Source organism: Phascolarctos cinereus, unplaced genomic scaffold (genome assembly GCF_003287225.1).
Source record: "Phascolarctos cinereus isolate Bilbo 61053 unplaced genomic scaffold, phaCin_HiC Scaffold_4;HRSCAF=312, whole genome shotgun sequence".
Classification (NCBI taxonomy): domain Eukaryota; kingdom Metazoa; phylum Chordata; class Mammalia; order Diprotodontia; family Phascolarctidae; genus Phascolarctos; species Phascolarctos cinereus.
In genome coordinates, this window is record NW_027555847.1 from 249930551 (window position 1) to 249956227 (window position 25677).

At 40.6% G+C, this 25677-nt stretch overlaps 1 protein-coding gene across 1 annotated transcript in view; it reads right to left on the reverse strand.

The window, feature by feature from the left end:
* Positions 1 to 25150, reverse strand: part of MPRIP (myosin phosphatase Rho interacting protein) — a 233971-nt gene extending 208821 nt beyond the window's left edge. Inside the window, 1 exon segment of the mRNA XM_020967312.2 lies at positions 24311 to 25150. Within this exon segment, the coding sequence (XP_020822971.2) occupies positions 24311 to 24430 (120 nt within the window). The 5' untranslated portion in view covers positions 24431 to 25150.
* Positions 25151 to 25677: the final 527 nt, after the last annotated feature.

Genomic DNA, 25677 nt, shown 5'->3' on the forward strand with positions numbered 1-25677 from the left:
AAGCTGGAGCCAGACTGCGGAAGACTTTGAATGCCAGGATCAGAAATTCATACTTTATTTGGTAGGCAATGGAAGGAAGAAGACAAGGGAGAGGAAAGGAGGAGGAGGAAGGAGAGTAGGAAGGACTCTCATTCTGGCAACAAGTCTGCATTGCTGACATTTGTTTGATGTGTTGGCTCAAAAAGGAAAAATTAAAATCAAACAGCACTCCGAAAGAAAGCATCTGATGCCCAGTCCTGAAATTCTTCCCTCCCTCTCTAATTTACCCTTGTTTTTCACTTCACACACCCCCAGTTCAAAACAATGCACAGCTCTCAGGTCTCCTACCCACACTGCAGTATGGCAGCAACTGGAGGGGGTGGGAGCAAGAGAAAATGGCATTTTCAAAAAACTCCTCCCCATTGGGCCCTGACAATGAGAACCTCATGGCTCTGATTTCTGGAGCAAGAGGCAACTAGTGACAAAGGAAGACTCCTGCCCGCCTGCCAGAGAACTCCCAAGGGCAATTTTCTAGGGCAAGAGCTTTTCAGGAAAGATTCCCACTCACCTCCCTTTCCCCTCCAAAAAAAGCAAGATTGAAAGGTAGAAAAAGGAAAGAGAGACAGGAAATCAAAGCTAGTTCAAACTCAAGGTAGCTCCTCAGACCTCATCCTCAACAACAGAATGTCAAAAAAAAAAAAAAAAACAGAATGTCCACTGACTTCCTGTAGTAGTTACAGGCCAGAAACCAGAGGACCCAGTACAACACTGTAGTCCAGGATCCCAACACTCCAAAGGCCTGCCTGACCTCCAGGCATGCTTATACTGCTGTAAAATAAACAGGCCCAAAGTTAACAATTTGTTTTCATTATCTATCAACCCAAGAATGCTGCCATTTTGTTAGACTGCTCAGATCTGCCTGTGGATGAGAAGACTTGGACGGGAGTTCCAAAACAGGATGTAAATGCAACCACTTCATATTATAGAAGAGGACGATGAAGCCAGAAGAAGGTAAATGACTTTGAGTGTCCCAGCAAGTTTGTGGCAGAACAGGGACATGGGGCTACTGTTCTTTCTACCACACCAGACAGGCTGGGCCTTAGATATATATCCTCACAGACTGAAGTAGGGAGTAATCAGAGGCTAGGGGTGGCAGAAAGACTAGGCAACAGAAAGGGGAAGGGAAAAGAAGCTATTTGTGGCAACATCAAATGCTAGCAAGACCTGGAAAAGGAAACTGGGCTTCTTTTAATCATTTGTCAGCAGCAATTTAGTATTCCCCATGAAGAGATGCATGAAACCAAGCACTCTTCCACCCATTATGGTACTTCCATTTCACAATGGAACCTAGGAGTTTCCAAACTCTGGCGAATCTAACACTGTAGGCAGCCAGCCTGTCAGTATAAATGAAAATCTGGCTGGATTGCAAGCTCAAGGGCAGAGGCTACGCCTTGCACAGAATACACCCTTAATAAGTATCTTTGGAATTGCATTGATTTGTCACCTCCCCACACATGCCTGTTACCAAAATTTTTAAAAGCAGCACAGTTGAGCTGGGGAGGGGGAGGGGGGTGGGGAGGTGAGGAGGCAATAAAGGGTGGGAATGTAAGTAAGGAGACCACTGCCATGACCAACTAATCTAAGCTACCTACAAGCCTCTTTTCAAGGACAGTGCTACTGAAAGCCAGGAAATAAAAGTAAAAGTAGAGAGCAGGGCTTCTTCTGCCAATCAATTTTGTATTGGAACTCTGCTACTCTTTTAACTCCAACCTGTTCTAGAGTCATCATTTTTGTTGTTGTTGTTTGTTCTTCGTTCTTGAAGAGGACCATGGCATCAGGAAGGTGATGCCATAACTTGCAAGTGAGCTGGATTTAAGTGAGGGAGGGAGATCTGTGCAAAGTCACCAGTCTCACTTTCTCCTCCGGAGCCATCTGGGTCAGTGGCTAGATATAGATCAGGATGACTGGAGATCCATTTAGAGCTAGAAGGTCATCCAGTTTGACTCCCTCAAGGTCTTGGTGTGAGAGCAGATCAGTTCAGGGTCTGGGTGGTGTCCAGTCTCTGAGCCTGTGTGTTGGATCCCTTCATCCTACTTACGTTCCTAGGCAAGTCTTGTGTGTCAGGTCATACTATGAAGATGTCCAAAGTTCAGAACCCAAAGACCACTAAAATTTTTGTTGGTGACAAATCTGTGTTGCAGGGTCAGTCACACGTACCTCTGTGACAATCCACCTTCCATGGGTCGCCCTTGGGCCAAAGGTCACAGGATTCGATTCTACAGCATCCAGTCACCTCCCCTACAATCTATAAGAATTCTAAGTTCAGATGCCCAAAACTGTGCACAGACTTTGACCCAGCAATAGCAATTCTAGGATTGTATGCCAAAGAGATCATAAAAATGGAAAAGGACCCACATGCACAAAAAAAAATTTAGCAGCTCTTTTGGTGGTGACAAAGAACTAGAAATTGAGGGGATGCCCATCACTTGGGAAATGGCTGAACAAGCTGTGGTATATGAATGGAATGGAATACTATTGTTCCATAAAAAATTATGAGCAGGTAGACTTCAGAAAAACCTGGAAAGACTTACATGAACTGATGCTGAGTGAAGTGAGCAAAACCAGGCAAACATCATACACAGTAACAGCAACATTGTGTGATGATCAACTATAACAGACTTAGCTCTTCTCAGCAATACAAGGATCTAAGACAATTCCAAAAGACTCATAATAGAAAATGCTATCTACACCCAGAAAAGAACTATGGAGTCTGAATGCAGATGGAAACATACTATTTGGTCTTTTTTGTTGCTGTTGTTTTGCTCTTTCTTTCTCCGTGGTTTTTCCCTTTTTTTCTAATTCTTTACAACACAATTAAAGTGGAAATATGTTTAATATGATTGTACATGTATAACCTATATCAGATTGCATGCCATCTTGGGGAGGGGGGGAGTGGAGAGAGGAGGAGAAAATTTAGAACTCAAAATCTCATAGAAATGAATGTTGAAAACTAAAAACAAATAAATAAATAAAGCTTTTTTAAAAAAGAATTCTAAGTTCAGCTCATGTTGCAAATTGGCTCTTAGAAAGCATATTTTGGGTGGTGATGTTTTATTTTTATTTTACTTTAACCAGACCCATAAAGACAAAGTTTCAGTCTTCCTTTAAATACCCTTTTTCCTATTGCTGGTGGTTTTGCTGAAATTGTGACAAAATCCAACATTTTTAAAAAACTAAAAATGAATGAAGAAAATTATTTGTTATATGGAATGGTTGGGGGAAGGAGAAGAAAATATAGGGAGAACTTTAGGCGACATAAGAACAAAAGATAACGATTTTTTAAAAAAGTAAATAAGAGTAGGGAATATAGAAATAGCAATGACCTAGAAGTCAGGCAACCTGGGTTTTAGTCTCTACTATGCCACCGTCAGTGTGACTCTGGGCAAATCACTTTACTCCTATGGGCCTCTCTTGTTCAGTTGCTTCAGTCATGTCCCGTTTTTCATGAGCCTATTTTGGGGTTTTCTTGGCAAAGGTCCCAGCGTGATTTGCCATTTCCTTTTCTGGCTCATTTGAGAGATGAGAAAACTAAGGCAAGCAGGGGTAAGTGACTTGCCCAGGGTCACATGGCTAGTAATTGTCTGTGTCTAGATTTGAACTCAGGAAGATGAGTCTTCCTGACTTCAAGCCCAGTGCTGTCTCCACTGTACCACCCAGCTGGGTCTTAGGTTCATCGTCTATAAAAAGGGAGAGATTGAATTAGGTTTATGTTCTAGATCCCAACCTCTTGAAGCCTAAGTTTCTTCACCTATAAAAATGTAGATACTAATAGTACTTTTCTGGAAGCCCTAACTTACTGGCTACAATGCAGTGAAAGTCATTTGACATCTTGGCATCATTTCTAGCTCTAACAGTCATCAATTCTATGAATCTTTGAACCGCCATAGAACTGGGGCTAAAACAGAGCTGGAAGGAACCAAGTTATCTATGAACATAATTTGGTTTCTTTTTCTATACATCTATTCTCCCTACAACTAGCCTATCCCCTGCAAAACCCACATGTAGAGCCTAACTAGAGAGGCTGGGGGGGGAAAAGTTCCCAGGTATCCTGATACTACTAACCTCATGAGAATTTCTTTTTTTTTATTTTTTATTTTTTAGTTTTAGTTTTCAACATTCACTTTTATAAGATTTTGAGTTCTAAATTCCCCCTCTCCCCCTATTGCACCCTTCCCAAAACAACATGCTATCTGATACAAGCTATACATGTACAATCACATTAAACATATTTCCACATTAGTCATGTTGTGAAAGAAGAATCAGAACAAAATGAAAAAACCACAAGAAAGAAAAAGCAAAAAACAATAACAAAAAAAGGGAAAATAGTATGCTTCGATCTGCATTCAGACTCCATAGTTCTTTCTCTGGATGTGGATAGCATTTTCCATCATGAGTCTTTTGGAATTGTCTTAGATCATTGCACTGCTGAGAAGGGCTAAGTCTAACAAAGTTCATCATCTTACAATGCTCATGAGACTTTTAGAATGCAAGTTCTTTATAAACCTTAGGGGAAGCTAAGTGAGGAAGTGGATAGAGTGCTGGGCATGGAGTCAGGAAGCTCAGAGTTCAAACCAGAACCTTCCTGTGTGACCTGGACAAGTCACTTTCACCTCTGTTTGCCTCAATTTCCTCATCTGTAAAACAGGAATAATAATAGCCTACCTAATAGCAAGGAACAAATGACATAATCATTGTAAAGTACTTAGCATAGTGCCAGGCACACAGTAAACACTACATAAATGTTAGCTATTATTCTTACCTTAAAGCACTATAGAAGGAGCAGATTAAGGAACAGTCTAGTATAACAGAACAACAGCTAGACTTGGTATCAGTGGAGATCTGGGTTCCAATTCTACATCTATACTCTATACTAGCCATCTAACCAGAAGCAAATAACAATCTCTCTGAACCCCAGTTTTCTCCTCTGTATAATGGGGATGATAATGTCTATGGCACCCACATCATGAGTCTGTTCTGAGTATGAAGTGAGATAATGTAACTAAGGTAAACCTTAAAGCGATAAACGTCAGCTATGATACAAAGATGAGTTAATCACATCAGCATCGCCACCATCACCACCATCACTATCATCATCATCTCAGTCCTGGCACCAAGAAGAAAGTGAGAATTATAGGGGAATGTAACAGGCCAGCAGAAATTTTCACAATCTGCCTAAGGTGCCTAGGAGTTCTACTTGTCTAGAGACAGGCACTCACCTGCTAGATCAATAAACCAGATGGAATCAAAAGGGTTAAAATCTCCAGGCAAACCAGGCTGTGGTTTCAAGTGAACTAGAATGACCTGACTTAGAAGATCCTGGCCCCGGTCTCCAGAGAGAATATGCCAACATATTGACCCACTTCTCTCTCTCTCTGATGAAGGAGGTGATAAACCGAGAAGAAAGCAATGAGACTTAAGGGCCATTCCAGACCAACTATAATGCTGAAAGCCAAGAATTCTGGAGTCCTACACCAAGCCAGCTACTGATGTGCCACAAAGTTATACTAAGACATAGTATTTTAGAGCAGAAAAGCGCCTTAATGACCATCTAGGCAAATTCTTTTGTTTTACCGATGAGAAAATTGGAACCCAGATGTCAAATGGCTTGGCCAAGGTCATAACAAGTTACTGGAAAAGCCAGGACTAGATTCCAGTTCTCTAATGCTCCTTTCACTATACCACATTCATTGCTCCCAAAGTAGCAGAGAAATCACTTATCTTTGCTTCTAAAAGAGATGCTTCCCCTCTCCCATGACTAACTAGCAGATGTAAGATTTGAAAGCAACACCCAAGCACCTTCATTTCAGCACAGCAGCATCAGGGTTCCTAGTAATTACAAGACATTCTAAACTGAAACATGATTTCCCACTCAGAGATAAATAGGGAACATACTTAATATAGCACTCACTCTCATAAGGAAGCTTTAGTATCTTCAACAGACTTCAAGTTATCTCTGGATTTCTTTTTTGTCTACTTGATTTTCACACGTCATTCTCTTAGAGTTTAAACTGATGCCGTGACCTCAAGGTCTTATGATACTCTGGATTCTCCAATTCCAGTCTCCCTCCCCCAGTCCATCCTCCACATAACTGCCAAAATAATATTCCTAAATCACCAGTATGACTATATCACTCCCATTATGAAAAACTTTCTGTGGTTTCCTTATTGGCTCTAAAATAAAACATAAAGTACTTAAGGCTGCCATTTCTGAAAATCTTTAATAAGACTTTTTTTCCTGGCTTCCTTCCCATTACTCTTCTTTGTGCATTCTATATCCCAACCAAACTGGCTTGATCGTTGTTTCCAGAACTTGGTATTTCAAATCCAACCTCCATGCCTTAATACAGTCTGTCTCTCATGAATGGAATGAACTCCTCCTTGCCTCTACTTCTTAGAATTACTGGCTCCCTTCAAGATACAGCTCAGATACCAACTCCAACAGGAAGCATTTACACACACACACACACACACACACACACACACACCCCATTAGTGCAGAAAAAACACTTCTTCAAATAATTCATATCATTTATCTATACACTTATTTGTTAACATGTTGTTTCCCACTAGTCGACCATAAGTTCTTCTGGGTCAGGGGCTGTTTTTCCTTTTGTCTTTGAATTTTCCTTACCCATCACAGTGCCCTGCACAGAATCTGTACTTAATAAATGCTTCTTGGTTAAATCTGTAAAATGAAGGGTTGGTGTACCTAATCACTAAAGGTAGCTTCCAGTTCTAGTAGCCTATGGTTTACCTGTCCCATTTTACAGACAGGGAAATGGGCAGAGAGAGAATAAACAACTTTTCCTGAGGTCACATAGCATACCTGTGCTGGCTGAAACCCTATCTCATCCTTCAAGACCCAGCTCAAATGTCACCTCCTTCATGAAACTATATCTGATCCCTGCTGGTGGAAATTATTTTTCCTTCCTCAAGCCTCAAAGAACATTTGGTTTTCACCTTTCATTCATTTACTGCAAGTTAGTTGCCCAACACTGAACCATAAGCTTCATGAGGACAAAGACCACATGTGATTTAATCTATTTTCCAATCCTCACCAGTGTCTAACAGTGATCTGAACAGAGGTGATACTAAAACTATTCGTGAATTGAAGACCAAATTGCAGATCTCCTAGTTACAACTATTTGTCTACATAACATTTTTAAGTTTTATGAAGAACTTTACTCACGATGACCCTGTAAGCTAAGCTGTGCAAATGTTATTACCCCCATCTGACAGATGGGGAAATCAAGACACAGAGTAATTGAGTTGCTAGTAAGTTGTAAAGATGCATTCTGAATCCCGATATTCTGACACCAAGATAGCCATTCTTTCCACTATAAAACATATAGCCCTTCTTTCTTGCCCAGACAACTTCCAAGGTGTGGAGATCAGTAAGAAATATCATCTATGGGGAAAGGTCTAGGAATAAACTAAAACCCAGGGAAAATTTGTCAAAATGCAACTGTAAGGCATTTCACAAACATAAAAGCATGACCACTGCTCAAATTCCTTCCTGCCCTCCAAGGATTCTCCAGGAAAAGCCCTACAACATAAGCCAAATCTCAAAATCTCTCATCATCTGCCAGCCCCCATCATCTCTGCAGGAGGGGGACAGCCAAGAGTGGGCCCTAACCAGAGCTTTCAAACACAGCAAAAGAACAGTAGCCACCAGGAAACAGACTAACCCAGAGCAAACTTGGAAAAAAAGAAAGCCACGAAAAGTCAGGGATGGGGAGGTTCGAAGGAAGCAGAGTTAGCCAAACAGGAAGATTCTGGGTAAGAACTAGCATTCCAAGAATGTTTCCAACCAAGGCCACCTGCGCAGAGAATACCAAGGAAGTAAAAGCACCAAAACCATAGCCAGATAGCAGGCCCACAAGCTACATCCTTTATTGAAAATAGCACTCACCAAGTCACCCAAGAATCTCAAGTCCTCAGTAACTGGAAGTCCAATTCTCCCTATTTCATAGACTGGGCTGAGGTCCAGAAACAGTAAGTTTAAAGACTCATTCACAGGCACTGAAGTACCTACTATATATGGAAGCCACTTTGCTAGACAGTTCAAGCCAAGGAAAGATGAGTAATTCAAGGTTCTTGTACTCAAGGAACTTACAGTCTATAAGGTGGACACATATAAGCAAATATTCTAAGACAAATTCAAAAATAAAGCATCCCCCACTGTAGAAGAGGTCAAAGATATGAACAGTCTTCAAAAAATATTCAAACTTATCAATGACCACACAAAGATGTGCTCCAAATCCTTAAGCCATTGGATTTTTTTTTTAAAGGCAATTGGGGTTAAGTGACTTGCCCAGGGTCACACAGCTAGTAAGTGTCAAGTGCTTGGTCTGAGGCCGGATTTGAACTCAGGTTCTCCTGACTTCAGGACTGCTGCTCTATCCACTGTGCCACCTAGCTGCCTCTGGATTTTTTTTTAAGGCAAAACAAAACATCTCTGCTAGAAAATACTTGTATGTATCGATGCAGAGCAAAGTGACCAGAACTTAAAGAACCATTTATACAGTGACTATCACATTACAAAAGAAAACAACTGCAAAAGTCTAAGAATTAGTAACGGAATGCAATGACCAATCACATCTCCAGAAGACTGATGATAAAGTATGCATCCCAGAGATGATGAACTGAAAGTACAGAATGAACACACATTTTCACACAGCTCTTTTTCTTACCTACGCTCACTTGTTATAATAAGAGGGCTTTTTAGGAGGACAGGAAGGACATTTTAAAAAATACAAAAAGAAATCAGAAGGATGTTCAGAAAGACATACTGACTAGCAGGGACATATTGGAACTACCAGGGCAAATTTAATATATATTTCAGGGATAAGACAATTGTATGGAATAGAGACTCATAGTGTCATATACAATACACTTTCCCTGTTCTCTGTACAAAGAAAATTCCCTGTACGTTGATGTTTGTCAATTTCAAAATAATGACTTTTTAAAAAAAGATTTTGAACTTTGAAATTTCACCTCATACCCTAATACGACAAAAGTTTAGAACAGTTAATGTTGGACAGCTGTAAGAAGGCAGGAAAACGAATGCCCCAGACTTGGAGCTTTGAAGTGGTCCAACTGTTATGGGTTTCAACTTGGATATTACACAATTAAAGTGACTAAGCATTCCATACCCTTTGACCTAGCAATCCCAATCTTGGGCATATTCCCCACAGAAGTCAAAGACAAAGCAAAGCGCTAACACATACCAACAATTTGCGGCAATGCTCTTGGTAGTAGCAAAAAAAAAGCTGGAAATAAAACTATAGCAGAATGCAAAAAGCTTGCAGAAAAAAAAACCCATAGCAATGAATTTAATGAGATATTATTGTGGAGTAAAGAATGAATGATGAATATTAAGAATTCAGAGAAACATGAGAAGATACGTAGGAACTGATACAGAACAGAAGAAGCAGAACCAAGACAACATAGCTAGAGCAATGTAAAAGATTACTGAAGAAAGGCCAAACAGACTGAAAAAACAGTATAAAGGGCCTGGAAAACAGATAATGAAACATAATTTATCTCTCATGACAAGGAGGTGAAAAAGCTACTAGAACAGAATATTACTCTCAGATACAGTTATTATTTGGGGACCTTTACAAGGAAAGGTCCCAACAGCTGTTAGAGCCTTCCCCAAAGTTACCTTCCATTTACAGTATATGTATCTTCTATTTACATGCTCTATTTACATCTCTCTTCCACTTGACAGCCTTTCAAATATTTGAACATAGTTCTGATGTATCACACCTCCTCCAAATCCTCTCCAGGCTACACATCCCTAGTTCTTTTCTAGGATCCCAGAAGTCCTAGAATACTAGAATTTAGAGCTGGGAAGAACCACAGAGATCAGACAGCTAGTTTAGGGAAGGTTGGTCAAGAGAAGCTTCATGAAGAAAGCTGGCAACAAAAATAGGGCTTTAAGGATGGGTAGTATTTCAACAGGCGGAGTTTGGAGAAAGTGCCAGGACTGGCAGTGCTAACTAAAAGATGGGAGAGCATGGCAGATTAAGTGAACTTCATGAGTTTGTTTGGGAGGAGAAAGTAATGAGAGATTCAGTTACAGACAGGTTATAAAAGGCCTTGAATGACTAAGAAGTCTAGATTTGGAAGCAAGAGCCCTAACTAATCACTCTGTAATTCGCTGCTGTTGTTCAGTTGCATACAACTCTATGATCCTGTGGGACCATTGCACGCCAATACTGTGCATAAGGTTTTCTTGGCAAAGATACTGGAAGATACTGGAGTGGTTTGCCATTTCCTTCTACAGTGGATTAAGGCAAACAGGGTTAATTGACTTGACCAGGATCACACAACTAGTTAAGTATTTAAGACTAGATTTGAACTCAGGTCTTCCTGACCCCAGGCCCAGTGCTCTATCCACTGAGCCATCTAGCTGCAATTCATATCTGAACTTAAAAGATGGGGAGCCAGTGGGGCCTGGAGTTGAAAACTGGCTCAACCAAAAGAAGACTGACTGAGCCAGCAAATGTCAACGTCAGAGGGCAAAGAGAAAGCAGCAAAGTGCTGTTTGTATAAAGCAGACTTTGTTGGTTAGGTTTTGCTAATTTTTTACCCCTTCTTTTTTTATTCTTTGTTTTAGGGGATGGCTCTCTGGGAGCCATAGGAGATTATGTACAGTAAAAAAGTACACACACACACACACACACACACACACACACACACAGACATCACGTTAAAACAATTTGGTCTAAGTCATTTAGTGGGCAGAAGGATAAGAACACCATAGAAGATTAAAACATCCTCTACCAATGATAAAACATATACTTTCAAGTTTATATTTTCATATCAATTTTATTCTAAATGTAACAATACTATAAGCAACTTTTTTCTTAGCAAGAATAATGTGCCCGCTACAAACATATTACAATTGGGAATAGTACTGAATTGTGACAGCTTACCTCATAAGATACTTCAAAATATTTTTCATTTTCTACCTTACTTACAATATTGTTGGGGATCCTTTGAGTATACCGCTTTCACTTAAAAGACAAGAGCTTGGTTTTTTTAATTTGCTGTTTTGTTTGTAATTGCCTTGATAGTTTTGCCAGAAGCATGAAATTCTGGCTGCCATTTAGTCCCTACTAATGTTTTCTATGTCACCTACTTTGGGCCTCAATTTCCTCACTATTATTATCCTCTTTTACCAATGAGGAAACCGAGGATCAGAATTAATCAACCTGTCCAGAGACACACTGCTAGTTAGCGTTCTCATCTGTAAAAATCAGGAAGGTTGGCCTAGATGATCTTGGAAGTACTTTCCGGTTTTAAATCAATCAACATTTATTATGTGCCTACTATGAGTCAAGTACTTTGCTAAGCACTGGAGATACTAAAAGAGGTTAAAAAAAAAGGAAGGAAGGAAAAAAGAAAAGAAAAAACAGTCCCTGTCCTCAAGGAGCTTATATTCTAATAGGGAAGACAACATGCAAATAAATATATACGATGCAAGCTATATACAGTATAAACAGGAAATAATTAACAGCAAAAGCACTAGAATTAAGAAGGCTTTCTGTAGAAGGTGGGATTTTAGATGGGTCTTAAAGGAAGCTGGGAAGGCCATTAATCAGGGGGCATTCCAGGCATGGGGAACAGCCAGAGAGAACAGCCAGTGCCAAGGGATAAGAGTGCATTATTGTTCACGAAACAGCCAATAGGCCAATATCACTTGGACCCAAGATTTGGAGTAAGGTGTAAGGAGACTGGAAAGGCAGGAAAGAGCTAGGTTATGAAGGACTTTGAATGCCAAACAGAGCATTTTGTATTTGCTCCTAGAGGTAATAAAAAGCCACTGGAGTTTATTAAATTGGGGAGTAACAGCTGGACCGATATTTTAAGAAAATCACTTTGATGACTGGATGTTAGATGATTTTGAGTGGGGAAAGACAAGGCAGACAGACCCACCAGCAGGCTTATCTCAGTAATCAAGGCATGAGGTGGGTGGTGGCAGCATCAGAGGAAAGAAGGGGTCATACTCAAGAGGTGAAATCTGACGGCCTTGACAACAGCTTAGATATGAAGGGTGAGAGATAGTGAGGAATCCAAGATGATTCCTAGGTTGTGAGGGACTGAGGGTGTGGGAGGATAGTGCTACCCTCCATAGTAATAGGGAAGGGGATAGGGAGAGGGCTGGGGGGAAAGATAATTAGTCAAGTTTTGAAGGTATTGAGTTTCAGATGTCTCCTAGACATACAGTTTGAGATATAAGATTTAAACCTATGTCAATCAGTTAGTTTATTAAATCCCTACTATGTTCTAGGCATTGGGCTAAGTGCTTCCTGATTCCAAGTCCACCACTCAAGCAACTGCCACATTTATATGTTCTCCCTGTTAGGGACTGTGGTCCCTCTATTTCATGGATATTCTATAATTCTTTCTTGGCAGAATAATCTGACTCTGTAATATGAAGCAACAGGATATGGTAAAAAGCACACACCCCCAACTAGGAGTTAGGTGACCAGAGATCCAGTCTCAACTAATAAAAGCTAGTGTTTATATAGTGCTTGCTATGTGCCAGGTACTGTGCTAAGCACTTTACAAAAACCTCCTTAGCTGATCCTAACAACAATGAAACTTAGGTGCTATTATTATCTCCATTTTACAGCTGAGGCAAACAGAGGTTAAGTGACTGGCCTAAGTTCACACAGTTAGTGTCTGAGTCCGAATTTGAACTCAGGTATTTCTGACTCCAGGCCACTGTACTAACTAGCTGCCCAACCTCTCTATCATTCTACATTTCCACCTCTACCACTAACTCAGCATGTAATTTTGACCTAAGTCACTTACTCTGTCTGGGCTCCAATTTCTCCCTCTGCAAAATTTCACGGCTAAAAGTGTTGACCTTTAAAAGTCCCTTCCAGTTCTAAGATTCCATGATTATGTTTAGGATTATAGCATTACAAAATATTGTATATTTCCACAGCACCTTTCTTCCAAGAAACTCAAAAGATTTTTTTCTAGTAGTTTTAATTCTTACTTTCACCATAATCCCTTGGGTGTAGGAATGGATCAGGTCTTATTATTAGCTCCATTTTATACAAAAGGAAAACAAGCCCAGAAGAGTCAAGTAAATTTCCTAAAGTTACAAAGTAAGAAGATTCCATTCCTTGATAGCAGGGATGGTTTCATTTTTGCCTTTAGAGGCCTAGCACATAACATAGTATAACACTGTAAGTTCTTAATAATTGTTTGTTGAAAAGGAAGGAAAGAAAAGCAGGTCAACACCAATAAGCTGCACAACTACATCCTTTGGCCAAAAGACCAAGCTATTTCAACTGTTACTTATACCTAGAAGAGCTGGGAAGAATCACATCTTCTGTCAGACTCATCAAGTCCCCTCTGATCATTCTATATATCACTGCCAAATTAATCTTGTTGATACACTATGCCAGGCTAAATGGTGTGCTTAAAATGGCATTCGATTTGAAGTCAGGAGTCACTTCAACCAATGTGCATTAAGTAACTGTGCTCCAATTTGGTGTAAGGCACTCTGCTAGACACAAGGAATACAAAACCAAACAAAAATAGAACATTCTCTGCCCTCAAAGGGCTTATGTTCTCTCTGTCTCTGTGGAGAGAGAGGAGGAAAAACACAGAGGGATAGAAAGACAGAGACACAGATACAGAGACAGGCACAGAGAGACAAAGAGAAGAGAGACAGAGAGAGTTTACATTCTGGGTCCTGACTGCCTGAATGATCTGGGGCATGTCCCTTTATATCTCTGGCTCTCTTTATGGGAGGAAGGGAAAAGAGTTCTCCTGGCCAGCTCAAGGCACTTGAGATTACTAAATATTTTGTTTCCTGAGCCAACATGGGAGGTTGGGAACCTGCTGAGGAAATACAAATAATTAAGGGGAAAAAAATACAACTGCTGGAGGAAACATAGTTTAAATCAGAGAGGAAAGAAAAAAAACCCAGAAGAAACAACTTCTGTGTCTCCTAAGATGATGGCCTAATGATATCAAGGTCCACTAAATTCTGTTTAAATGTCCACTGGATTTTTATAAGGCGCATTTAAAGTAAAATTGGGGAATGGGGTGGAGGGGAAGGAGAAAGTAAGACCTCTAGGGGAGGCAGAAGGGGGAACTGACTGGTTAGGTCATTTAGTGAAGAGAACTTGAGTGAAGACCAGATGCAGAGGAAGTTGGAACTGCTGGCAAAATCACAGGCTCCCGCCTTCATGAGAAAAACCTTCTGAAAAAAATCCCAAGTATAAGTCCAGCCTAATCTCTCCCAACACAAAAGAGCTATCATTTCTGAAAAGAACAACTCCAGATGTTCCCCAAACACTTCGATGTTTCTCTGAGACCCACAATTCAACTTCTTAAAGAAAAAAGATCAAATATTTTAAATAATCAGTGTATCTCCCCTATACCATTAATAACAGTTCACTAATTCAAATAAAATTGAAAAATTGAAAAGCACTTAAGTATTTACTATGTGCCAAGTACTGTGCTGTGTTGGGAATACAAATAGAAAAAAGAAAGATAGTTGCTACTTTCAAAGACCTTACATTCCAATTGGGGGAGAGAATATATATAAAAAATTTGGCTACAGGGCAATTGGAAAGGTCCTTAGGTACCAGCAGCATTGAAGATATTAAGTACTGGCAATCCTCCATTTTGCCAGAAGGATTGTAGTTGGTAACCCTTTGATTATCAATAATCCATTCAATAATACATTCCTATGCAATGCACACTAAGTCAAGCTAATAAGTATTTATTAAGCACCTACTATGTGCCACTGTGAACTAAGCAATGGGAATACAAAGAAAAACAAAATTGAGTCCCTACTTTTAGGAAGAACATACATTCTGGTGGGGGAAATAACATGCAAACAACTATAACACCATACATACAGATAAATATGAGATGATATTAGATGGAAAGCACTAAAATTAAGGACTAGAAAAGGCTTCTTGTAGCAGTGAAATTTTAGCTGAGACTTGAAAGAAGCCAAGAAGGGCAGGAAATAAAGAAGAGGAGAGAGAGAATTCCAGACAGAGGAGACAGCCTTGCTCAGTACAAAAGCCATATGACCTTCCTTAATGTAATAGGGTTACACTTTACTTATTCCCATATACATTCTTATTATCAAATTAATAAGCATTTACAAAGCACTTACTCTGTAAAAACTGATCAACTGTCTCTTTCATCAGACTCATAAAATTTTCTTTACAACGTTTTTTCATAAAATAAGGAAATTTGCCCAAGAAAAGTTTTTCCTTACTTTTTCTTCTCCATAAACTCCTCACAGATCTTCACAAATTGAAGTTAAACTTACCCATAGTCTCCCTAATTCAATTGAGGGAAGCATTCCTAGAATGTCAATTACAACTTAAACACTTAGTGTTTTTAAAGAGACAGCAACAATTCTCTATCATCTCCAGCAGAGATTTTTGAAACAGGTGTTAGTTACATTTCTCCCCATGGTCAAAAACTTTTCAGTCCCCTAAAAATCATTTTGAAGCATGTGAACTCTTCAACAATATTAAATACAACATATAAACATATAGATACCATGATAGAAAGCACCACTTGACAAACTTTTAAGTAAGAAAAAAATGCAGCACTAGCAACAGTAACAATAAAAATAATCAACAACATGCCTAATGTATTAAAGGAGCAAAAATATTAAATAGAATTTGACAATGAATCATAGATAGCTGAAAGAGTATACCCTTCTATTTATAGGTTGTGTTATTCTAATTCTATTTGACCTATTGATTTTTATATATCTGTATCCAAGTTGGTTGCTGTTATAGGCCCATTACCAGTATTTTTAACGTCTATATCTTGTTTTCTTTTCCTAAGGGATTCTACATTGTTCCAAGTTGGCCCTCCATCATTGTTTGAACTAGAGTTTCCCTCACCCCTAGGCAAAGTTATTGGGCTTCCATATGTGATCTCTGATTTTCTCCAAGAAACTACTTTCTCAGCATTTCTCTGTCATAAAAGGGGGAAACAGGCATGGGCTTCAACATTTGAGTTGCCACTTCAATATAGCAGTTTCTTCTTTAGCGCCTTTTAATAGTTCTTTTGTATCAAGCAGATGAATTGTTTAATTTCTTTTACACACAAAGCCTCTGCTCTACTTGACTTTTCCATTCAGTCTTCTTCAACTGAGTCATTTACAATAGAATTTTTCTATCTAGTTTCAAAATGTCTGCTTAATTTCTATTCCAAAAATCTTCCATATACTCTGACCACCAATGCCTCTCAGCAAAATTTTTTCATCTTTCTTCAATTCTTGATAACTAGGACCTAATATGATGGCTTGTTTCTCAACACTGGTTCTTTGGACAGCAACTTCCTCTGATTGAAATTAAAATTCTCTTCTCAAGTACATTTGACAAGTTTATGATCATCTAGCTCACATTTGTAACAGAAACCATTTCTACTTTTCTGCCTGTACCTTGTTGGTGTCCTTGTATCAAACTGTTATGACCTGATGACTAGGTCATTCTACTACTAGGCAACATCCATCCTTGACTATTTTCATTTTCCAATGCTGATTCTTTGGAATTCAACTTGTCATACACCAACTCCGCATTTTTCTTTCGAGTACACTTGTCATTTACACCACTATCCTGGCCCACAATTGTAACAGAAGATAATTCTACTTCAGTTGTACTGTGCTGGAGGTAACCTTGCTTTCAAGCTGTTTCAACCTTTGTTCTCTTCTCCAATCTTTACAAACAACAATTTGTCCATTTTCCCACAGACTTTGTAAACATTTGTCTTCAAATCAGTATTACAATCCTTTTATTGTATTTCTCTAATCCAGACATGAGAGGATGCTGTAGTATTAATCAGCATTGTTTTCCCCTGCTGGGAATCCTTCTTTGCAAGGATGTCTACCTTCACACTCATAGTCTCCCTCACTTGGATGCTACTTTTCTGTTCCATTCTGAGAAGGTAATTCGAGCTTCAAACACAGATGAGTAAGGACCAATGTCCATTCTTACAGGTGAGCTCTCCTTTTCTCACTCAAAAACTTTCTTTTTTCTCCTTTTCCAATGTAAGCTCAACATTCTTGACCAACTCCTCCTCTTTGTAAGGGGGTACAGGTACTATCTCCTACTGTTAACATGTCTGGTATTTTTCAATGACCAAATAGATTGGAAAATACTTAAGGGACTCCCCAGGACTAACTTTACTATGAATTACTTTGTGATTCCCCCCAATCCCTTATCCTTTCTCTGGGTTTGCTCCAAAATTAGGCAACCGCTAGAAGTTCCAATTAAAAACAATTCAATATATATTAAATATATCCATCTCTGTCTTTAAAGTAGCAATAACAAATTTACATTAGAAAACCAAAAAGGCTAAAGTAATCAATAAATATACAAGTTACCCATGGAGAAGGGAGAGGGGGATTAAAAATACCGAATATGAGGACCCAAGCATAACAAAGCTTATGAGGATAAGCTGAACATGTAACAAGGTTATAAAGGATCACCAACCAACTTCACTTGTAAGTTACCCCTTGAGCCTGCTGCTTGACTCATTCCCGCATTTCATCTTATTACCCTGAGTTCTAGAGTGTTTGGACGCTTCTTTATTAATAAAATTATAACTTCTTTCTCATTCATTTATCATTTAGCTCCAGTCCCCCATCCCAGCTTGTTAAATACTATTTAACGGACTGGAGAAATCTTCTTACTTGAAAGTTCTTTCTACCTATTAATTCCCTTTATCTCTTAAAATTAAGAATTAAAATTACTGAATAAGCAATTTATTAACAATGTCATCAATATTTATACAAAGACATAAATAATTACACAGACAAAAATAAAGAGTTATACTTAGAAAGTTCACAACTAAAGTAACTTTGCACCTTCACTATAACTGTGGGTGACTTCTTACTTCTGAAAACAGAGTCCCGCCATTTAGTTCACTCAATATACCAAGCTTTTCTCAAGAATTTTCATTAAAAAAAAATTTTTTTCTTCATCTCTTCATCTTTTTTGAAAGATAAAGGTTAAAATAGTTCTATTAAGAAAAGCCTTTCCAATGGAAAAATTTATGACCAAACAAGAAATAGAGAACATTATGAAATGCAAAATGGATAATTCTGACTACATTAAATTGAAACATTTTTGCAAAAAGCCAATGCAACCAAGATTAGGAGGGAAGCAGAAAACTGGTAATGATTTTTTACAATCAGTGTCTCTGATAAAGTCCTCATTTCTAAAATATATAGAAAACTAAGTCAAATTTATAAGAACACAAGTCATTCCCCAATTGGTAAATGGTCAAAAGATATGAACAGGCAGTTTTCAGATGAAGAAATTAAAGCTATCTATAACCATACAAAAAAATGCTCTAAATCACTCCTGATTAGAGAAATGTAAATCAAAACAACTCTGAGGTACATCACACCTATCAGATTGGCTAACAAGACAAAACAGGAAAATGATAAATGTTGGAGAAGGTGTGGGAAAATCGAACCGTTAATGCATTGTTGGCGGAGTTATGAACTGATCCAAACATTGTGAAGAGCAATTTAGAACTATGCCCAAAGGGCTATAAAAATGTGCATACCCTTTGACCCAGCTATAGCACTTCTAGGTCTGTATCCGAAAGAGATCATAAAAATGGGGAAAGGACCCATATGTACAAAAATATTTATAGCAGCTCTTTCTGTGGTGGCAAAGAATTGGAAATTGAGGGAAATCTCCATCAACTGGGGAATGGCTGCACAAGTTGTGGTATATGAATGTAATGGAATACTATTGTGTTATAAGAAATGATGAGCAAGCAGACTTCAGAAAAACCTGGAAAGATTTGTATGGACTGATGCTGAGTGAATTAAGCAGAACCAGGAGAATGTTGTACACTGTAAGAGCCACACTGTGCAATGACTAACTTTGACAGACTTAGCCCTTCTCAGCAATGCAAGGACCTCCAAAAGTCTCATGCTAACCACATCCAAAGAGAACGATGGAGTGTGAATACAGATCAAAGCATACTATTTGCTCTTTTTTTTTCCCTTCTGTTTTGGTTTGTTTCTTCTTTCTTGTGGTTCCTCCTATTGGTTCTAATTCTTCTTTATAACTTGACTAATGTGAAAAAACATTTAACAGGAATGTATATGTATAGCCTATATCAGATTGCACACTGTCTTGGGGAGGGGGGAGGTGATAGAGAGGGAGAAAAGTTAAAACTCAAAAACTTATGGAAGTGAATGTTGAAAACTAAAAATAAATTAATTAAAAACAAAAAGAAAAGCCTCTCCAGCTTCTGTCTTTCCAACTTCTCTCCAATCTTTTGCCTTCTCTCAAGCAGTCACTCTAGACAGTCTCCATCAAATTCTCAATATGATGTTTCTTCATAAAATAAGGTAAAACACCTCACCCAAGAAGCTTTCCTCCCCTTCTTTCTCTCTGACTTCTCCCCAAACTCTTCATAGATCCTTACAAATCAAAGTTAAACTCACACACACTTTCCTCCTTACTCCACAGGGAGAAGCAGTCATAGAATGGCAGATAGAATTGTAACTCTTAAAGAGACAATCTCAGTTCCTATAGGTCCCTTAGGAGGGGCTTTTGAAATAGATGTTACACTAACTTTGATAGCCTTGGAGTATAACACCAAAGTTCTCAAAAACTTCCTCATCATTGATGAAAATGGGATAACCTATAAAGTTAACTGACAAAGAGGATACAATGCTTCCTTCCTTCTTAAAACTAAAACCAAATTCCCCTTCTCAATACACTCTAGTGGTTCCTTATTACTTCTAGGATCAAATACAAATTCCACTGTTTAGGATCTACAGCCCTTCACAATGTAGCCCCAACTTATCTTTCCATGATAATTACACACTGATCAACTTCCTGGACTTCACAATCCAGCCAAACTAGCTTCTTGCTGTTCCTTACAACATAGGGCATTCTCTCCAGGACATATAGCTCCATCTCTCTCTGTGTCTTTATATCAGCTGTTCCTCATGGCTGGAATGTACTCCTCACCTCTGTCTCTTAGGAGTCTCTTGTTGCTTTCAAAACTCAGCTCACATTTCACCTTCTACATAAATCCTTTCCTGACTTCCCAGTTCCTAGTACCCTTTTCCTCCCTAACCCTTCCCTCAAAATTACCTTGTATTTATCTTTTACAGACTTCTGTCTTGTATATGCTTTAATACGTACATTCTCTCATGACAGAATGTAAGCTACTTGAGAGGAGGAGCGGTTTCATTTTTTTTCTTATATCCCTTGCACCTAGGACAGAGTAGGCACTTAAACATATGTTGATTGATTATGAGAACTATGACTCTACTAGCTCACCTTTCTTTGGCAATAATCAGTCAACTGCTATTAGAAGAAACTAGGAACTGAAGTGCCTAGACCTGGAGTCAGGAAGACCTGAGTTCAAATCCAGTCTCAGATACTTACTAGCTGTGTGGCCCTAGGCAAGTCACTTAACCTTTGTCTTGCTCAGTTTCCTCATCTAGAAAGTGGAGAAATAATAATACCTCCCTCCCAGGATTGTCATGAGAATAACACAGATAATATTTCTAAAATGCTCTGCAAACCTTAAAATGATATATAAGCGCCTGCTTATGCAACCAGTCATTTCTTCCCTCTCAGTCATTTCTAATCTCTCCCTTTTAACCAGCTCCTTTATCTCTCTCCAATCACGTCTTCCCAGATGCAAAAATAACTTCCCTTGGCTCTTCCAGACTTAGCCAGCTACCATTCCATCTCTCCCTCTCACCTCAATTGCTAAATTTATTGGAAAAAGCTGTCATTACCAAGAGCTTCACTTTCCATTCTCTCAACTCCTCATCATGTGGCTTCAGTTCATTGAAACGGCTTTCTCAATGGTTAACTCCTTGCCACCAAACTCAATGACCTTGTTTCAGTTCTCATCATCCTTGTCTTCTTGGAGGCTTTTGACATAGCTGCTCATCCTCAAACCTCGCTTGGTTGAGGAACTTTCCTGGTTCTCCTCCTACTTAGCTAATCACTTCTACTGGCTCCAGATCTCCCCAATCTCCTCAGAGAAAGAGAGAGACAGAGTGTGTTCCAAGGCTCAGTTATTGATTTTTTTTTCTTCCTCTCCCCCCAAGCAGTCTTATTTACTTAGATGGTTTTGAAATGCTACCTCTAAACAGATCATTCTCAAATCTCTAATTCCAGTCCTGACTTGTCCTCTTAGCTCCATACCATTATCTCTAACTGACCACAAGACATCTTCATTTGTATATCCCACCCTCTAAACCACAGTGTGAAGCAGAAAGTTCGTGGCTTCAACCTTTCTCGCTGTTACAGCAAAATTCACCCACCCTCCCTTGTTTGAAATGTTGGGACTATAACTTTTTTCCCCCCTCATCTCTCATATCCAATCGGCTACCCCCATCCTAATGATTCCACCTCTTCAACATCACTTGGCACTCATCCCTTCTCCTCCTCTCTGTTCTCACCAGACTAGCACAGGTCTTCAGGAGATGCCTAACAGGATCTCAATAGGTCATCTGCCTTCCAGCTCTAATCTTTCCTTCATACAACTGCCAGAAAAGAAAAAAATCCTTCTTATACCTAACTTGGTCATCTGTGCTAAAAAATCTTTAGTGGTTCCTACTGCTTGTCTTTTGAGTTTCTTTTTAATAATTTTTGTTGTCCCATGAAGTCACTGGCTTTTATTTGGTCCGTAATTTTCAGGGTGTTTGTTGCCTGACAAGTCCTATTGCTTGTCAAGTACAGTTCAGATTCCACTATCTGCCCTCCACAAACCGGTGCCACCTTACTTTCTAGTTTTCTCATTTTTACTCCTCTCCCGTGCTCTAGGGCCCAGTCAAACTGGACTACTCTCTCTGATCTACCAACTTGCATGATGTTCTGCCTTGGCTCAGAGCCTAAACTATCCTTTCCTCCTTTGCCTGTTGACGACTGATTAAAGCCAACCCAAGTGCCACCTTCTCAACAAAGCCTTTCCTGATCACTCCTCCTCCTTCTTTACCCCTATCCTCATCTTACCCTCAAAGAATCTCATACTGTAAATCTCGCATAGTAACTGTGAATTACAGCTATCTGTGCTGGCCCTCTTTCCCCTACTGGACTCTCAGTTCCATCGAGGGCAAACACAACGTCTTATGTAAACTCTGTATTTTTCCAACACCTACCAGATGCACACGGAAGGTGTTTAATAAATGTTTACTGTATAAATGAACACATGTAAATAAACCAATCTTAGGTACATTGTAACATAAAAACAGGTCTCCCTCCATGCTTCCTGGGCTCCCCCATCTGCAACAGGAATTATTATAACTAGGTCACTATGACTGGAATGCATGGAAATGAAGAGCAACAAAGTTCACTACCAGATCCCCAGGCTAAATGGATACATTTAATGGGAAGTAGGTGGGTGGGAGGAGGAAGAGAAGAGGGATATAGGAGAGAAGGTCACAGACAGTATTCACTACAATTTCTAGGCAGGAATTTACAGGGTACCAGTCGGAGACTCAAGTCTCCAATTAACACAAAAATATAAAGCCTTGCACCACTTCACACAGCTATTAAACCACTACATTCTGTCAGGCTGAGTAGAAAGAGCACTGATTGGACTGGGGAATCAGGAAACCTGGATTCCACCTGACTGTATGAGGTTGAACAGTCACTATTCTCTGGATCTCAGTTTCCCCATCTGTAAAATGAAGGAGGTGGTCTAGAACATTCCCGTGGTCCTTTCCAGCCACAGATTTCTCTAAGCAGTACATCTATGAACTGAGTCAAAAAGCATTTTCCCACGGTAGAACACATCTCTGGACCTCCCACTAACAAAGATACCCAGATTTTAAATCAAAGGCAAGCCCTTCCTCATTGAGATCTCAGGAAAACTCTTATCCAATCCCTCTTGACATTGGGGGAGGGGGGGAAGAAGAGGGGACCCAGGCAGTGAGAGGATGTGCTCGAAGGAAACAAAAGCAAATTGGGTCAGAAAAGATCAGAATCTCTAGCCTAGGCCTGATTCCTCTCCTCCTCTCCCCACCCTTTTCCACCCTATGACTGGGCTGATACCAAAAGTCCAACCTCCCCAACCCCAAACACTGACTCTAAAGAACCCAAAATGGGCAAGTGGCCTGTTTTCTCAAAAGTAATAAAAATCAAGCATTTTTTGAGTCTCACATACACAAAACCAATCCCCAAAAATCCATGAATCACATCACTAAGCTATGGTAACAAGAAAGGATGTTATTTTTCAGCATACTTCAGGATTCTCCCTTTGTCCAGACTCTGTCTATCAATTACACTTCCCGCTCCTCCTCTTTCCCCCACAAACGCATATTTTTTCTGTTACATTTTTTTCCATATTAGCCTTGAGATTTCATTACCTCCCCCAACAATGTCTGACATCTTTTCCATAATAGGATTGTAACCAGGCCATTAGAACTTGGGATGGGTGGGGGTGTTCCAGTATCACCATTTGCTCCCTATTTCCCCCTCCCCCAACCTCCTCCCCTTCGGTGTTTACTAACAGCTGTGAATGCCGCTGCTTCAACGGTTTATTTACACACCGACAGAACAATCAACTCAGTTTTTTATACTGATTTTTAAAAATTAAATAAGACATCTTAGAAGGTAAACTTCCTACAATGGCAGAGATGCAGTTAATTACATTTAAGATAGATTTCCCAGGACTTGCTTGGCTCTTTTTTTTTTAATATTTGTAAAGACTCTGATTCTTGTTTGCATTTTTTCTTTTAATTTACTCTTTTCCCCTCTCAGAGGAAATCCCAAAGCCATTTTGCAAAAACACAACACACTCATCCACTGGCCTCCCTTTTCCCCAAGCTCTGCTTTGGTGGGCTTTGCTTTCCCTCCCCTTCCACAAATTAAATTAAAGCAAATCAAATCCATGACCCCTTTATAAGCCTCTTCACATATCAAGTCCAAGGGCTTCTCCATCGCATAGGTTGAGCTTTAAAGATCCACGCCACAGGGACGGGGGCGGAGGGGGGTGGGGGCGAAGAGACACGATAAGCTTGTGGATAAAATAATGGAGAAGGCCCAAAGCTAGGCAGGATGGGAAAAATAAAAATAAATAAATAAAAGCCAAACGCTGACAGCCAGGGAGCCGAGTCCATGAAAAACTCCCCTGCAAATTAGAGACTGAAAAGAAAGCCATCAGAAGGGAATGAACATGTGCAAGGGCAGCGGCTGAGATCACAGACTTGGGAAGGGAGGGGGGCCTCTGGTACAAAATTAAGCAAAATCTAAAGACTCACCTGGTTTAAATCTTCATCATTGAGCAAATGAGATTCCCGGGGCTTGAAGCAATTCTGACACTTGCTTTTGTTGAAGATGTTGGCCTGAAATTTCCGGCAGGGGTTCTCCTTCGCGGACATTTTTCGGGTGTCCAGACAATCTCTAGAACTGTCCTCTTTACTTCAAGGAAGGAGAGATGGAGAATGCCCCAGCGCCCTGACCCTCGCCCTGGCGGGTTCTCTTTCCCAGGAAGATCATCCAAGGAGCCCCGCGGGCAGGGGATGGGGACTCGAGACGAAGGAGAGGGAGACGGAGGTGGGGAGGGGCCCGAGAGAGCCCGGCACGGTTTCCTCTCAGTTGGGTTGTGCAATAATATCCTCGGATCGGCTGCAGGCTTTGGCAATCCAAGGGCTGGGCGTCTCAAACCGGTCCCCGCTCACTTTGGGGGCATCCCAATTTCAGAAGACGCGAGAAGGAGGCATGGGAACAAAGCTAAAGATATAAAATGTGGGGTCAAGCTAGGCACTGGATCAGTCACCGAAAGAAACGTGCAAACCCATATCCCTTGTCCCGGGAAAAGCGACCAGACCAAGCTATACCACCACAAGCAGGGAGTTATTCCAGGGACGCGGTCGTAACGCCTCTCCCTCCACGACCCGGTGGAGGCAAGCCTTGGGGGTGGGGACAGTCCCCCGGATAAGGCACGAATGCAAGGCGGCTGCGGGCACTGGGCCCGTCCGTATTTCAGGGCCGGGGATTTTCCATGCAGAAGAATCCAGATGGGAAGCCGCCTGGAGGAGTGGGGTCCGAGGGCCCGCCAGCAGAGGCTGAACAGGACGGAGAAATACAACTCCCACCCTCCCCCCTCCCAAACCCCCCCCCTTCCCAGCAAGGGCAACGCTGCAGGTGAAAAAACGCCGGCCCTGGGAGGTCCCCCCTCAATTAAGGAACAATCCCCAGCCGCGGCTTCCCAGGGCTACTCCGCTCGTACAGCCACAGCCTCCGCGGCCGCTTTCTGGTTTTAGCTGGCCCATGGACGCATCCTCTGAAGCTGCAGCTCCTCACTCCGATTCGTCTGCGAGTCCAGGTTATTCAGGGAGAATCACTGCATGGTTCCTCGGGAAAGAGTCCTCCCCGCTGGCACCCTCCGCCGCTCCCCTTTGCACTCCCGGGCAGTTGCAAATGGTAGCCTAGCGTCTCGCGCGTTCCTGGGATCGAGCGAGAGAGGGTGGGAGGGTGGGGGAGGGGTCACGGTTAGAAGAGGAGGGAGGGATTTAGAAGGAGAGGGGGGGAGTTGGTAGGGGCCGAGGGGTAAGTGGAGCCTCGCCCCTTCTCCGATGGACAGCCCGACCTGACCAATGATGGTGGCCCTTACTTGCTAACAAAG